We start from the raw sequence: 16,864 nt of genomic DNA on the forward strand, positions 1-16,864 counted from the left end.
ATGAGAATAGTAGGCTAGCTTTCTATGATAATTGTTATAATCTATCTAATAAAGCGAGACGTATCTGTATGTATGTATGTCTGTGTGTCCGTGTCTGGGGGGGTGTTTTGGGGGAAGGTAACCTGCACATCACACACTGACACCACATGCAGAACACTTTACCACAGCGGAGCCTACATTCACCACTTCTAAACAGAGGCAGAACATCTTGGAGATTATTCCTTCACGGCGCTGTGCAATGAGAGAAAATCTCACCGGGCAGACACAGCAGTTTTCACCAGACTCGCCCTGGGTCGGGTTAATTAAGTCTACTGCTAACTTACAACACATTACCATCGCCAAAACACGCCCACGAATCAAATCCATACTTCACCGTTAACCAGGGGCGTTGGACTGGGGGGAAAAAAGGGACTGAGTGCCCAGGGCCCTCATGTGAGGAGGGCCCAAAAAGATGCTAAAATGAATAGCTGTGGATGGGTTTTTGAACAAAAGCTGTCCGTCAAGCCACTAAACCTGGATGGAAATTAACACCTCTGCTGGTTAACGATATTGTCTGTCTGTCTGTCTGTCTGTCTGTCTGTCTGTCTCTCTCATTTGATTCCATTCTGAATCTGCAACGTTCTCTCTCAGGTAAATAGAGTAGTAAAATGTCTTCCTCTTATGTAGACATAGCCTACACTGTAAACAAGGCATATTTTCAACGGGCACTATACTAGTGAATTATATATATATATATATATATATATATATATATAAATAAAAATACAGGCCACAGGCCACTAGTTATTTCTTTAACTCAAAACCTCCCTGTTTTGAGTTTCCTTGTTCGTCTTCACTACAGCTCTTCAAAACAGAAACCAGAAGCCATTCCCTGTCAGTCACTTTCTCTCTCTCTCTCTCTCTCTCTCTTTCCTGACCCTGCAGGCACAATTCATTCAAAAGACACCTGCCCAGGCAGATGCAATCAACCAGTCTAGACCTGGGAAATGACTATGTAGTGGACAATGACGAAAAGCCCACTAGCATCGGCCGCATCCAGCCAGAGCTCTACCAACAGAAGACCCTGGAATCAGAGGATTCGTCCAAGAACGGCAGCAGCAAAAACTGCGGCAGGATTAACTTCTCTCTCAAGTACGACTACGAAAACGAGGCCCTCATGGTCAACATCCTCAAGGCAGCAGACCTACCGGCCAAGGACTTATGCGGCACATCTGACCCTTACGTGAAGGTCTACCTGCTGCCCGACCGCAAGAAGTTCCAGACTCGCGTCCACCGGAAGACGCTCAACCCCACGTTCGATGAGAGCTTCCAGTTTCCTGTGCCTTACGACGAGCTGGCGATCAGGAAGCTCCATATGAGCGTCTTTGACTTTGACCGGTTTTCAAGGCATGATATGATCGGGGAGGTGGTGCTGGACAACTTGTTTGAGACATCCGACCTCTCCAGGGAGACAAACATATGGAGGGACATCCAATATGCCACCAGTGTAAGAATCTCTTGGCTTTTTCTGTTTCTTCTACATTCAGTATCAAATGAAATATAGCGTATAGAGACGCTTATATTGAATATATGTCTCTCAAATACTAGTGAGTTCAAGTAAACATTACAATCTACAAGAGTGTTTTCAACTAGGGTTATAGCTACTAATCAACACACAAAAGTCACTGGGAATTTTCTGAGGGGGGTGGGTAGAATTGCACAAAGGAATGCTGAATTTCTCTTGTCTCTTGTCCTATTTGACTAAACATTATCAGAGATGTCACTGGACAAAACCGACCAGAGGTTCCATGCTTACGTTCTGCGTGAGCTCCAGGTCGTGGCCGGTCAATTCATCTGTACGGTCGTTAACACAGTGTACAAGATTGATAAAAAAGTGCTGCGTCTGCCTGGCGTAAGCAGCCTGGTGGAAGCTTACATTCCACAATTCAAACGGATTCCAGTACTTTGACAATTGTTTATAAATTTGTGGCAGCGCAACAACCATTGCAACTTTTTCTTACATTGAAATTCAATTTGCCCCTCTGTGTGGTATTTTTTATGCTTGGTGCACACTCTGTACATGTGAGAGGTTTATTCAAATATGGCAGCAAAACGCTAGCTTTTCGTGGAAAGTGGTCTTAGACATGCTGAGAACCGACATCTCAGAACCAGCTCGATTTCTGGCGCAATATTGCACCGTTATGTCATGTGTGGCAATCGGCTCCTTATAAGCGTCTCGGCTACGGTCACTTTCAAACATAAAATGTGTGTGAAAGAAAAGTAGTAATGACTAAAGGAAAGACGTTGAAAGGCTGGCTGCAGGTGGGTTGTTTAGGGCTTACCTTGAGATGGCATCAGTGGCTAGCTTAAGCTCAGGCCCGGAGCGGCTAGCCCAAGCAGTGGTCTTCAGAGACTCCTTGTTCAGGTTTTGTCATTTGTGGTTTGTCCAAACAGCACAACACAGACTGGTGCAGGCCCTCAGTCCAAGAGTAGCTTAACGTAGCTTCCAGCTAGCCAAAAGAACAGAGGAAATTAAAACATTTGAGTTTATCGGCCTTTCTTAAAGTGCTCATATTATGCTCATTTTCAGGTTCATTATTGTATTTAGAGGTTATATCAGAATAGGTTTATATGGTTTAATTTTCAAAAAACATCATATATTTGTTGTACTGCACATTGCTGCAGCTCCTCTTTTCACCCTGTGTGTTGAGCTCTCTGTTTTAGCTACAGAGGGAGACATCTCAACTTCTGTTCCATCTTTGTTGGGAGTCGCACATGCGCAGTAGCTAGGTAAGGACTACTAGCCAGTCAGAAGCAGAGTATGAGGGCGTGCCACGCTAGCAGCTAGGCGAGCATTATAACGTGTGTTACAAAGTGACGCACGTTTGTCACGAAAGTAAAGGCTGGACTACAACAGAGCTGTTTGGAGCAGTTTGTGAACAGTTTGGAAGATGGGGAGTCCCTTTGGGGTGGACTTTGTGCTTTTTCACTTTGTAAACCTATAACACAAAAAGATATATAACAATAAAAAAGGGAAAAGGCCAAAAAGCATAAGATTAGCACTTTAAGCAGTTGTTGTCATGCTTTACTGTGATTGGCCCAGCTGTTTCAGAGCAATGAGACCATAGAGACAGAGCGCACTGCGTCATACTCGGAAAGCCACACCCACCGGAGGGAAAAAAAAAGAGCTTGCGGCTCTCCATTGACTTTTTATTGCGTGAAGGTGCCTCATCGCCAATTCTGTCTGCTAGCAGACAACAGAAAAATGCCGGAAAGCTGCTGAGTGGTGATATGAACTACCAACAATGTAAAAAACTGTTTTTGTAAGCTGTCAAACCAAAAAACTGAGCTTTTATGAAGACAAAAGTGGATAGAGAAGAGAATCTGCAGGGACAATGGGGAGACTGTGGGATCCTGACACTAACCTAACGTTATGCCATTCATAAAAGCTCAGTTTTTTTCAGGCGGGCAGTTTATAAAAACTTGATTTATGGGTTCTTTACATTGTTGGTAGTGTATATCACCACACAGCAGCTTTTAGGCATTTTTCTGCTGTTTGCTAGCAGACGGAATTGACAAGGAGGAACCTTCAAGCAATACAAAGTCAATGGAGAGTGGCGAGCTGTTTTCCCCCTCCGGTGGGGGCGGGACTTTAATGTGCTCTGTCTCTATAGATGTGACTGGCTGAGAGTGTAGTTATTAATCACCACACTCTCCGGTCTATATTTAACATGCTCACACGCTGGGTGTTGCGCTTGTGCTGATATAATAGGGCCCAAAATGTCAATTTCTTTTTTTTTTTACTACTTTTAGGCCAATAACTAAATAAAAGATTTAGTTTTCCTCCCCCTGAATTTTCTTCCTTTCAGTGAGCACCATTTCAGCATCTTCATGGAGGGAATTCAAATTCCAAAAACCACCATCCATCTTCGTCCGCTTATCCGGTGTCGGGTCGCGGGGGGAGCAGCTCCAGCAGGGGAGCCCAAACTTACCTTTCCCGAGCAACATTAACCAGCTCCAAAAACGGTTAACTTAATTAAAAATGTAGAATACAATACAATAAAGTAGGGCTGAGCGATATGGAGAAAATCAAATATCACGATATTTTTGACCAAATACCTCAACGATATTGTAGTGTTGACTATTGGTGCTTTCACAAAATATTTACAAAATGAGATTTTTGATAAATAATCATCAGTAATGTGGATATAGTGACTAAGTGGGTAAAGGCAAATAATAGAACAGTTACAACAGTCTGGTAGGTTCAGAAAATGGCATCACTTTACAGTAATACAGCCTTTAAAACCAGGAAAAGACAACACTTATGCCATATTACGATATTACGATATCCAAAATCTAAGACGATATCTAGTCTCATATCACGATCGATATAAAATCAATATATTGCCCAGCTCTACAATAAAGAATAGATTAATCAACCTTTTAAGTGTCTGGCCAACATTTTCTGAAGCGAGTAAGGGGTGCGTTGAGGAAATTAAAATCCTGGCTACAGCCCTGTAATATGAATAAAATGACTAGACAAAAATGAATTGTCAAAAATACAGTAGAAACATAATTCCTTATTTTATTCTACAAAACATAATTGTCACTTATTAAAATACATAAAAGGGACTGCCTGCAGTCACAAAAGGATATGTCTGACTCATAGCTCACTCATGCAATTATGTTTCTGTTGGCTTTGTTACTTGTGGACGATGTCCAGGGGCCATTTTCAGAAACAAAGTGTTCCTCGTCTCTGGCACCTTAGAGCCCTCATCACGATCACCTCCGCAGAAACCTTATGTCTGAGTTTCCTCTCCTCCGGTTGTTGAACTTGAGCATCTTCAAGGGCTGTTCAATAACCTCAATGTTATTGCTTAGGAGGCAGAAAAGCAGACAGCCTTCTTGGCACACAAACTTTATCGAACCGCCAAATGATTTTATGACAATATCCCTTGCTCACATTAAGTTCAAGATTGGCATCATAAAGAATGTATAGATGGTGGGGTTCAGTAGCAACAAAAAAAACAAAGTGTAGTGGGATGTAGTGTCTTGTGTAAGATAAAGGCGCTACTTCAAAATCATTGATAACCTCTTAATGAGTGGAAGAGACACCGGTATTTAGCAGAGGGAGGAAGAGTGAGCAGCTTTTCTCAGTTCATAGATCAAGGCGGGATAAAACATCAATAACACCAACTTAGCAGCATTACTAAGATAAAGAGTCTGGGAAAAGAGCACAAGGCTGCATTATTGACCATTTCTCATGGGTGTTTGATCAGAGAAAACTATTTGGGGAAGTTTTTTACATACTAATCAGTGGCATTGATGAAGAGTGGAAGGGATTAAAATCCAGGCGTAATGATTCTCTGTAATGAGGCACTTGTACTATATAATAAATAAAGCAATTAAAATGTAAATACAGTCAATGAGTAATTGAAGTCATTGACGACAGCCACGCTCACAGCTCTGTGAGCAAGGTGAGAGCTAAATGATATTTAACAAACTAATGTTTACAATCTTTAGTTTAGCATGTTAGCATCACGCCGACATCTGTTGCAAAGTTGCATTATACCCACGTTATTATGGATCCCACGTAGCTTCTAGGCAAGTCCCGCCCTATGAAGCAGCTTGATTGGTTGGGGTTAGGCATTGGCCTTGAGTGGTTATGGTTAGGTTAGCCGATTGGTCAGGGGATAAGACCTGAACAAATCAGGTTACGTTACCTTGCGTGAGCATGGATGCCTGGACAATAGTAGTGTGTGAATGCTATTCTTGCCTAGAAGTTGCGTGGGTTCCATAATAACGCATTATATCCAGAGTTTAGACAAAGTGAAATTTTGACTTGAAATCAAAAGATCAAAAGTCAGGAGATCGCCAAAGTTATTACAATTCATCCAGAGGGGGTACGTGAATGTTTGTACAAGATTTTGTGACAATCCATCTAATAGTAGTGGGTCGTATTTCCTGCCACCTCTAGGGGCACTCATTTATGAAACGCTCCTATGGGTTGTTTTACAGGTTTGGGAATAAACAACCTACAGTGTATCGTCATATGGTTTGGAGGACTTGTTGAATGATGGCGCTAGATGGAGATATAAGAGATCACCAAAACGTATTACCATTCATCCTGAGAGGTAGGCCTGCACGAATCGGGGAAAAATATGAATCACGATTTTTTAGCTTAGAATTGATATCACGATTCTCTGCCACGATTTTTTTCTCACGATGTGTAATGTTTATTGCACACATGAACCATGACAAAAAAAAAAAAATTGGCAGTACCAAACATTGATTTTTAGCACCTATAGCACATTGCACATCACCACAAGCCTGTAAACAGAGGCTTCAATGAATAAAGAAAATAAAGTAAATACTGGCCATTTAAGTACAGTAGGCTACCAAAAATTAAATATGGCCCTGATACAGGCTCTATCTGAACTCATTGAACATGTATTTACATAATTAAAACATGGCAATCAACATGCTGCAGCTACAGCTTCAGTCTCTAGAGAAATGGAGTTTGTAAATTGCCAATTAAGTACACTATCAAAAACAGAATGATTTATTAGAACACTCTTTAACTGCTTGCCTTTTATATAATTAACCTTCAACTGGCCATTCAAGTAGGTTACCAAAAATAGAAGTTTAACACACTACGCTGAATATGGCCCTGAACATAGCTGTAAATAGGCTAAGTGAAACGTCTTTTGGACCTCTTGCCTCATACGGCTTCCATCGTATTGCACGTACGTTACACTGTTTGTGGTGATGTTTGAGGTGCTGGTAAAGTCTTGTGGTGTTACTTTGCGGTGCTGCAACGAGGGCAAAGCACGCCTCACAAATCACATCGGACTGACCCTCGTCGTCTTGCTTGAATCCAAAATACTTCAACACCAACAAATGTGAGCCTTTTTTCGGAACGAGTTTGGTTTGAGACTGAATGGTTGGCTGATTCTCGTCACTAGTACCTGGGTTTTCATCCTATGGTTTTCATCAATATCCATTTGGTTTATTTCCGAACTTCCGCGCTCGCTCGACGAGTGAAACACGTGACTAAAAGGCGCTTTGTCATTGGCTTAGGGTGAATGACTAAAAGGCGCTTTGTCATTGGCTTAGGGTGAATGACTAAAAGGTGCTTTGTCATTGGCTGAGGGTGAAGACCTGAACTGTGTGAGAGATGTCCTACCAAAATAAAGGCCGAAAATCCCCCCCCCCAAAAAATTTACATTTTTAATTTTTTTAAATCGAAGTCATTTTTAAATTAAATCGTGAACAGGGTGAATCGAGATCGTGATTTTATAACGATTTATCGTGCAGGCCTACTGAGAGGGACGTGATCATCCCATGTACCAAATGTCAAGGCAATCTATCCAATAGCTGTATAATATTTCACTAAAAGCCAAATATTACAACCTCATGGTGGCACCAGAGGAAGTCAGAGGATCATCAAAATTATTAGTATACATTGTCTTGGGACCACAAATGTTTTTGTACAAAATTTGGTGCCCATCCATCTGGCAAAGTGACATCATGACTTCGCGTAAACATACACGCCACTTTTCTAAAGCCAAGTGGCGTGTTATCTGTACGCATTTAGAGCTATCCGCGTGTATGTCTACGCCGTATACAGTGGACGGGTTGGGTTTAGGAAAAGAAGAAAGGGACGGTTGGGTTTAGGAAACGTGACACGTGGGACACGATCCCCCGCTCTCCTGGGTGAAAGTCCTGTGTTGCTTGACCCATCCGCCCCCCCGACCATCCTCCCTATGCGGATTTTCAGGCTTTCATACTACTCGCTACGGCGTAAATTGACACGCAATCCTAAAGAAATGTAAGTCAATGGAGGCCAAACGGTGTTGATAAATACGGTAAAAAGCGATTATGCGTCTTGATAACACGCCAAAATGGCATACGAATTGGCGTGTCATGTATACGTTACTTATTGAGATCAGTCTGCATCTGGTAAATATTAAAAATAAAAATAAAAAGATAAGTGAGGCACTATAGGAAATGTGAGGGCGTCACCAAAGTCTGTATGCTTTATCTTCTGGGGATGGATCAATGTCTGTACAAAATGTCATACTATATATAATTATATAGACGTTTCAGTCTGGACCAAAGTGGTGCGTTGCTCTGACGACCAATCGACAGACTTGAACTTTGCCGCTAGCGTGGCTAAATCATGATTAATGCAGTACAGATGATACTGACTGGCACCGAAAACAGCCAGTGTTTCTACAAGGACAAAAGTGTCACTTCATGCTTTTACAACACTTGACATTTCTGCTGCGCACTCACATTGTGGCTGAACCTTTACACCCTTCAAAAGAAAATTCCTCACTTTCTCAGCAGAGAAAGCCAAATCACAGCCGTGTGTGGAGACGTTAAGACTGCAGTACTTAGTCAGACGTGTTGGGATTTGCCAATCAGTGAGGTTCTCACCAAGCTCTTTCAGTGATTAGCGGTCTGTGTGACCTTAATACTGTCATATAGGATGGGGCTTAGAACTCACATATAGGCAGATAAAAAGGACTTGTATTAGCTCATTAGGGACCATCATATTTTAGTAGGCAGGTTGTGCTTGTGTTAAAAGTAATTTGGAGTATAGAAAACATTTTTACAAGAGGGATCTTGCTGATAGAAGTCTCTTAAATAAACTTTTTCTAAGACTCAATCTCTCGCTAATGTGGGTAATTTGGGTTACATTACGTTGAAGTACTGAGCTGTAAATTTGATTTCCTCTGGTTTTGTTTTAATTATCTGTCTTGAGTGATGATCATTTCGAAACATCAGATCAGATCAAACGATGTTTTTTTTTGGATAATGTGATAAAAACTGCAATGAGAACTAGAACTGCAAGCAGTTATGACGGGGTCCAAGCCTCCCCGGTGCCAGTCCCCCCTGGCGCAAGTCGCCCCTGATGACACTCGGAGCCCACGAAAGCAGAGCCCACGAAAGGAGAACCCAAAACTTTTTGTCAGGCCGGTCTGGAGATGCTACCTACCAAGTTTGGTGCAGATCGGTCGCACGGTCTAGGAGGAGTTAGAAAAAGTAGGTTTACGATAAATCTAAATTTTTTGCGCATAAAAGTATAGGCGGAAATGGGCGTGGCCTATATCAGGAGATTCAGCTGAATTCAAGGAATGCGTGGATAGGTGTATTTTTTATATGCGATGTACGGTTTGGGAGTTATAGGGCCAAATGTGTATTTCTGCTATAGCGCAACCTAGTGGTGGAAGTCTTTTTGTCTGAGGTCCTTGCAGGGTTCTGGAATAGTCCTGAAAATGCCCCCACCATGTTCGGTTTAGACTGTGAGTTTTATCGGCGGAAAAATAATAATAATCCTTAGGAAAGCAATAGGGTTCCACAGCTGCTCGGGCTTGGACCCCTAATAATGAAATGTGCTTGTTTGGCAAAAGAGTTGATCAAGGAGATACTAACCTCAAGGACTGGAAGTGAAACCCAGCAGTTCAGCTTCCTTTTCTCACTTTGGCTACGTTCAGACTGCAGGCAAAAGTGGCCCAAATCAAATTCAAGTGACCAGGTCAGACTTCTTCAAATCTTGCCCAGATCAGATTTTTTTCAAATCAGATTTAGACCACTTCCATATGTGATCCTGAATCAGACCCAGGTCTGATTTTTTTTTTTCAATGCAGACGCCTTGTGAACAACCAAGGCGGATTTGATGCGACTTTTACATCAAGCTACATCAACATTTGTCACAATTATGCGGCGGCGGGAGTTAGCCCTAGACACAGACAGTAACATTAAAAACTTGGCTAGGCCTACAAAATGGAGAACAGTGATGGAGCAAGTCAATGGAGGGAGAGTGAGGGGTTAGACCTAATTAGTGTATGGTGAGGTACTTCAATTCAATAAAAACTAGAAGGATCATACCGTAACCGCTCGGTTTTTGAAAAAAAAAACAAAAAAAACCCCACTGGAATCTGATATAGGCCACATTTTAAAACAGCCAAACAAAAAATCTGATCTGAGCAACAAATCCGAATTAAGCATTAAGACTTGCGGCGTGAACGTAGCCTTCAGCAGCTCTAACTCTAACATTGCTGGTGGTGAGACCTGTGGCACCTTTAACTTTGCTGTATCTTTTTGTCCACGGGTGCATGTTTCTAGCGCCACCTTTTAGTATCGGATCAGTGTGCTAGGTACCTCAACAGCCTCCAAAGCATACAACGATATGGTCTGTGTGTTCCTACCCACAGCAGAGTTTCATAAATAGGGCCCCTGGCGGTGGCAGGAAATACGACCTCACATTTAAACCAACGTAAAGGTTGCAATTTTAAACCCGTCTTTAATGTTGTGAAACGGCCACAGTTTGATTAGGTTTAGACACCAAGTTTAGTGGTTAAAATCAGACGTCACATCCGGTTACGCACGTGACGCTGAACTTGCCATTCGTAAATAAAAAAAAACACACACACACACACACACACACACACACACACACACACACACACACACACACACACACACACACACACACACACACACACACACACACACACACACGGTTGAGGTTTGGTTATCGTGGTTTGGGGTTAAATCAGTTGTTACTTCATTTTCTAAAGGTTAAGACGTAACGCTGAGTTAAAAAAAAAAAAAAACTTCACTGTTTAATTTTAATTTCAAACGGGTTCTGTTTGACCCATCCACCACCCCAACCTACCTCATTACACAGAAATTTGGCGCCCTTATTTTTCATCACCTTTCTTCCTGCTTTGCTCCCGTCATAATTACTACAGCCACTAGAGTACGCCGCCACAATAAACGTAAATATGGGTAGTAACTGCTGCTTGTATAAATGTCTTCTGGGAACGTTTTCCAGGGGGAGGACACGAAAACAGAAATGTAGAAACAGTTTGACTATTAGCCACGTTGCAACATCCACTTTAATTAACAGCTTCACAAAAGGTGGAATTGTTTGCAGGGAGTTACGAGAGACAAATTAATGGAATGAACTGTGAACTTATTGTCTCGTTAATGACGGAGCTAACGACAGCAAGGCTTGGAAGCTAAGAGAGCTTTTCCCCTCTTCAATAAAACCCTTCACAAAATCAAATGATGTCCAGTCCTCTGCTACTTGTAGGTGTGACCAGGCTTTGAGATGTGCTGGTGTAACCAGGCTAGCCATTTCACTCTTTATGCTAAGCTAAACTAAGCTAAGCCCATCATCTCCATACTGTAGTCAACGCACAGAAATGAGAGTGGTGTCAATCTTTGCGTCTGAATCTCTGCAAGAAAGTGTATTTTACCCAAAATGTCAAACTATTCCTTTGGACCTTATCATTTTTGTTGTCCCGTGTTACAATACGACAACCTATTCTCTACGCCGCACTGTGCTTTACAACAAATATTATCCATTTGTCTTTTGACACAACTCCCAATGCTCCTTCCGCCCTCCTGTGCTTAATCTAACACAACAAAAGCTGCAGTTACCAAACAACAAACTCATAATGCAGTTCTTTTTCAAGCCAAAAATGCAAATAGAGAAGTTGCATTATTTTGCATCACATTACCTCTTTTATACACCCCTGTGTAATCTGTGCTCCAATTAGCTACTTTTCTGGTCCCAACCGTGAGAATCTGCTTTAATTACTTGTGGCAACAAGAGCCAGGTCACCATAATATCAAAATCACCATGTTTTTACAATTTCATAATGGAGGGATAACAGATATAACACAGTAGTACACGTTAAAGTACACGGCTCTAGCTGTTACAAAAAGCAGACTGTAAACTCAATAAAGCGGCGTGGGTTGCCACCCAGTTCTATTTTTAGACATGAAATAGCCATTTAAATAAAGTTTTTTTTTTTTTTATTTTTAAAAGGGTGACCTGGACCTTTTTTTTCTCTTTTGAGGCTTGAGGTACTTGAGTATTTCCAGTTTTTAACATTACTGCCTTTAATATACATTAACATCGCTAATGAAAAAATCATCTTGAGATCGTGCTTCATTCGTCATATAACAACAACAACAACAACAGGTAGAGCAGACACACAATTATCTAATTATCTAAATATGTAGCTACAAAGATTCTGCAAGGGGATAATGAAATTTTTACTCCACTGCATGTATTTGATAGCCTTAGTTACTTTAGATTGAAGTTACTATTACAAAATATAAATCAACTAATACATTATGATACCAAGCAGTCTATTAAGTAATTAATTACCCCCTACCTTTAGCTGCAACATTTACGTGATTTATACATTAATACAATACTAATTACAACCCAGTAATATAATATGTATAATTCCGAAATGGGCCATTTTGCATACTTTTATTTTTGGTACTTTAAGTATATTTTGATTCTAGTACTTTTGTACTTTTACTTAAGTACGGTTTTGAATTAGGGCTGTGCAATTAATCGAATTTTGATGACTGCGATTTTGATTTCAATGTAATCGAGAAAAACTATTATTTTGAACATTACGTACTGCAAAGTAAACTCATTTGGTCTCGTGTTGCAAATGACACGAGCACTTACGCCCCTCCTGAAACCTAAACTTGCTCAGCCGACCTTGAATATATATTTTTTATATTATTTATTTTATACATACACGCCACTTTCTAAAGCCAAGTGGCGTGATATCCGTATGCAATTTGAGCGCCGTATACAGCGGACGGGTTGGGTTTAGTAAAAGAAGAAAGAGACGGTTGAGTTTAGGAAACATGACACGCGGGACACCGTCCCCGCTCTCCTGGGTGAAAGTCCTGTGTTGTTTGACCCATCCGCCCCGACCAACCTCCCTACGTGGATTTTCACCCTTTCATACTACTCGCTACGGCGTCAATTCACACGCAATCGCAAGGTGATGTAAGACAATGGAGGCCAGACGGACGTTGATAAGCACGCTAAAAAGAGAGTATGCGTCTTGATAACACGCCAATAACGGCATACGAATTGGCATGTCAAACACACGCCACTTCATGAGATCAGTCTGGTGTAAAACTGAAATAGATTTCTTTTTTTTTTTTTTGCTTGTGTGTGTGTTTTTCTCCACAGGAAAGCGTTGACCTGGGGGAGATCATGTTCTCACTCTGCTACCTGCCCACCGCGGGCAGACTCACACTTACTGTCATCAAGTGCAGGAACCTCAAGGCCATGGACATCACTGGGTACTCAGGTGTGTATGCGGGCCGGGCCCGTTTGTGCGATTCACTTACAGCTGCAGTGGCTCGACATGAGTGATCCCCTCTTTGACTATCCAATTGTAAGCGTGTCAGATAAATTGAACAAACAGCGGAGAGCCGCCTCCACAGCTGCGTTCTGTTGATTTCAGCAGTTATTAACATTCAACAGTTGCAATATTAAGACATTGTCAGCAAACAGTTGCAGGTGGTCGGTTCATTGGAACGGACTGCCGTTCCACTTTAACATTCCACTTTTCCCTACAATACTGATATCACTTGCAAAACGTGACATTTATTGTGCGTTAAATGCAAGGGTTCAGGTGTAATTTGGAGGGAATGTGGCATATATCTTTTCCTCCTCCCGCTTTTTATGACATTTCACGATTTCAATGCAAATTACCCGATTGTAATCCCTTGAGTTTTTACTGTAGGGGGTTTTAGCTGTCTGCCATTATTTCGATCTGTGCATCGTAAACCCGTAGCGATCACATTCTGCCTTCGAGCAAATCAGGCTGCAAAGCGAGCACTCTTGTTTGCCGTTAATAGCTTTAGGGCAGCTCGTTTTGACTAAAACGTGGCATAATGGATCACACGAGGCGATTCGCTCCTGACAAATGAAGATTGAAATCAGCATTCATCGGAAGCGTTCTCAGTCATGCTTTTTTAAGCCATCTATAGCCTCTCATGCATGGAGTTTACACAAGCCGCTGACTCATCTACTTCTATGCACATTACCCATGCCAGGTCCTCCAGGGTTGCTTTCATGCTTAAGTAGAAAAAACACACACACACACACACACACACACACACACACACACACACAGAGACACACACACACCTCGGTCTTCACGGGACATCTTTGAAGACGTTTCGGCAGTCTAGGCAAACATTTGTGAAAGCTCCGTTCTTTAATAATCCCAGAAGCCTGATCTTCATGCTAATTATTGCTCTGGTAGTTTCCTAAGAGAGGTGGATAACTTGATAACTTTTTAATTATCAGCACTTTGAGTTTCACACAAAGTCCCATCTCCCTGTCCTTGTTCTTTCCTTTCTCTCACCGCTTAGATCCCTACGTCAAAGTGTCGCTCATATGTGACGGGAGACGTCTGAAAAAGAAGAAGACGAGCATAAAGAAGAACACCCTGAATCCCAGCTACAACGAGGCCATCATCTTTGACATCCCGCCAGACAGCATGGACCACGTCAGCCTGCACATCTCCGTCATGGACTACGACTTGTACGTACAAACCAAACATCCCATTAGAAACCAACAGATCAGGACAATAAATAGGCCTAAAATGCGACTCAAAAATGTGTTTTGCTTGTCGCTGCTTAACGTGGATGTTTTACCTTCACTGTGCAGAATGATCTTTGTGCAGAGAAATCTGCTTTCAAGTCACCTGCTCAAGATGGAAATGTTCTCTTTGCTCACCGTTTAATACGTGTCGATAAAAGCATGTCTTCAGGGCATCAAGACTAGTTTGGAGCCAATCATGGTCCAATATGCAATTAACAGTAGGCCTACACAAGACTGAAAAGTTGTTTAGCCCGGTAGCGAGTGTCTTTTTTTTTTTGTAAGAGGGCACGGCTGGGGCCAGTCCCATACTGATGGCAGCATTCATGTACCGTAGAGCCCAATAGTTTCTGTGATAACAGAATCATGGACGGAACCGCGGAATTGAGAATTTAAAAAAAGCTATAGGACAGATTTCAGAGGGCTCTACATTAAGTCAGTGCTAAAATCTAACTGGAGATTCGAAAATATGACTATGGGGGGCTTTCACACAGGTCTACCAAGTTTGGTCAGGACCTCCGGACTTTTCGGTTTGATCTGAAACAAAATTACAGGTGTGAAACCTCCCCCGGACCACGGTCCGGACCGAACGGACGAAATTTGGCCCGACCAAAAGAGGAAGTCTCGGTCCGGATCGAACTGAACCATGGTCCTGTTTGTTTATAGTGTGAAAGCATTTTTTGGACGGTTCGGACTTTCAGACCAAATACAGGAAGCTCTGGCAGGCTATCATTGTGTTATAAGACCGGGGAAGCTCCTTTAAGGAACAGCTCGGTGCTTAGTGTGTACATGAGAGAGTGTGTGAATGTGCTCAGTGCAGACAGCTGTCGACTATCAGAGCTGAGAATACATCAGCAGTTTACTGGTTAAGCGGTTAGTAAATGTACAGTGTAGGTTTCCGTTTGGCTCTGAATAAATGCTGCCGAAAGAAAGTTCCTGTGTCTTGCTTCTCAACATCGCAACACAACAACTTAGGCCTGGTGGGCCACCAGGCTTGCAACGTACTGGGGGAAACCATGCAAGGGTAATACTTGAAATATCCAGCACAAACACACACACACGTGCGCGCACACACACGCACACACACACACACACACAAACACACACACACACAGAAAGGGCTTTTCAGTGACATAGGAGACATCCAGTGTTTTCCCTAGGTTTGTTGAAGACTTATGTGGGGTTTAGGGTCCTTCCTCAAAAAATATGTAATGCTTTTACTCTTTTTTTAGTTATATTCATTCAGCTAAGGTGGTGCCAGAAACGGCATGGGTGCTGCGCCTAAGCCTCACGACGGCAGGGAAAACCCTGACATCTTATATCTAGTAGTTAAGCTTTTAAAATGAACAATATTAGCATTTTCATAGATTTGGAATTTATTTTATTTTTTTCAGTGAGAAGGAATAGATGCAAGTTATTTTTTTGGGTATATGTTTAATTTAAATATAAATCTTTTTTTATTACACTACAGTACCTTTACAATATGTGAAGCTAGAATAGGGAAGGGAATAAGTGGATGCAGTGCAGACAGCTGACAGAATGAGAACATGCACGTTAAAGGTCATAGTGTTTTTACTGTGTGGTATAAAAAGGAGCAGGCACTATTTAGAAAGCCAGCCTCTTGTGTTTTCATTACTGTGTGTGCTCTTAATGCTATGACGAAATCCGGTTGTGCTAATAATAGGGGCTTTCATTTACACTTCAGACATTGTTAATGGAGCAAATATCTCCTTCCTGAGATGAGTCAATTCAAGTGTCACAGAAGACTATCAGCTGCAGATTCACTGTATCAATCGGCAGGACATCCACAGACAGATTTGTGTCTCCTTTTATTACCAAATGCCCTTCTTGCAATTAGATGAAGGAAGAAAAAAAATGAGATGTCTTGTCAGGTTAAATCACATGTATTTAAATACAGAACGCGCGTGTGTGTGTGTGTGTGTGTGTGTCCACAGGGTAGGTCATAATGAGATCATTGGTGTGATGAGGGTTGGATGCCATGCTGAGGGACTTGGCAGGGACCACTGGAACGAAATGTTGGCTTATCCACGCAAGCCCATTGCACACTGGCACCCCCTGCTGGAGTCCAAGAAGTCTGAGAAGGAGGTAGGTTTGGGACTGGAGACATGTTTTAAAAAGGAGTAATTATGTCCGTGGTCATCATTTAGGGTGAACTATTAGGGTCTTAGGTGGTCTTTATTTTTTTTATTTTTTTTAGGGGGAGGGGGGGCAAGAGGCAAGATATTGCATGTTCTTAAAAGGAACAGGTGCATTGTGGTAAAGTTAGTTAGTTTTTGTAGTGTGGCCGCTTACCAAGTCCGACACTGTTAACAGTTGCAGCAGCAATGGCCGACAACAGCTCATGGAGGCAATTAGCTAGCTAGGATAACGTTAGCCTACTTGCGTCAAAAACCGGACTCTTCCTGAGACTGTAAC

The 16,864-nt window shown here is 42.0% G+C and overlaps 2 protein-coding genes across 2 annotated transcripts in view; one reads left to right on the forward strand and one right to left on the reverse strand.

Annotated features, from left to right (window-relative positions):
* klhl21 (kelch-like family member 21) overlaps window positions 1–16,864 on the reverse strand; it is a 136,965-nt gene that overhangs the window by 119,731 nt on the left and 370 nt on the right. The window contains exon 2 of the mRNA XM_039799982.1: window positions 2,322–2,489. The gene's annotated coding sequence lies outside the window, so the exon portion shown is untranslated. The remainder of the gene's footprint in view (window positions 1–2,321; window positions 2,490–16,864) is intronic.
* syt6a (synaptotagmin VIa) overlaps window positions 1–16,864 on the forward strand; it is a 91,705-nt gene that overhangs the window by 70,775 nt on the left and 4,066 nt on the right. The window contains exons 3-6 of the mRNA XM_039799983.1: window positions 925–1,486; window positions 13,007–13,127; window positions 14,200–14,371; window positions 16,384–16,534. Coding sequence (XP_039655917.1) covers window positions 925–1,486; window positions 13,007–13,127; window positions 14,200–14,371; window positions 16,384–16,534 — 1,006 coding nt within the window. The remainder of the gene's footprint in view (window positions 1–924; window positions 1,487–13,006; window positions 13,128–14,199; window positions 14,372–16,383; window positions 16,535–16,864) is intronic.

This window comes from Perca fluviatilis, chromosome 5 (assembly GCF_010015445.1).
Source record: "Perca fluviatilis chromosome 5, GENO_Pfluv_1.0, whole genome shotgun sequence".
In the NCBI taxonomy this organism is placed as follows: domain Eukaryota; kingdom Metazoa; phylum Chordata; class Actinopteri; order Perciformes; family Percidae; genus Perca; species Perca fluviatilis.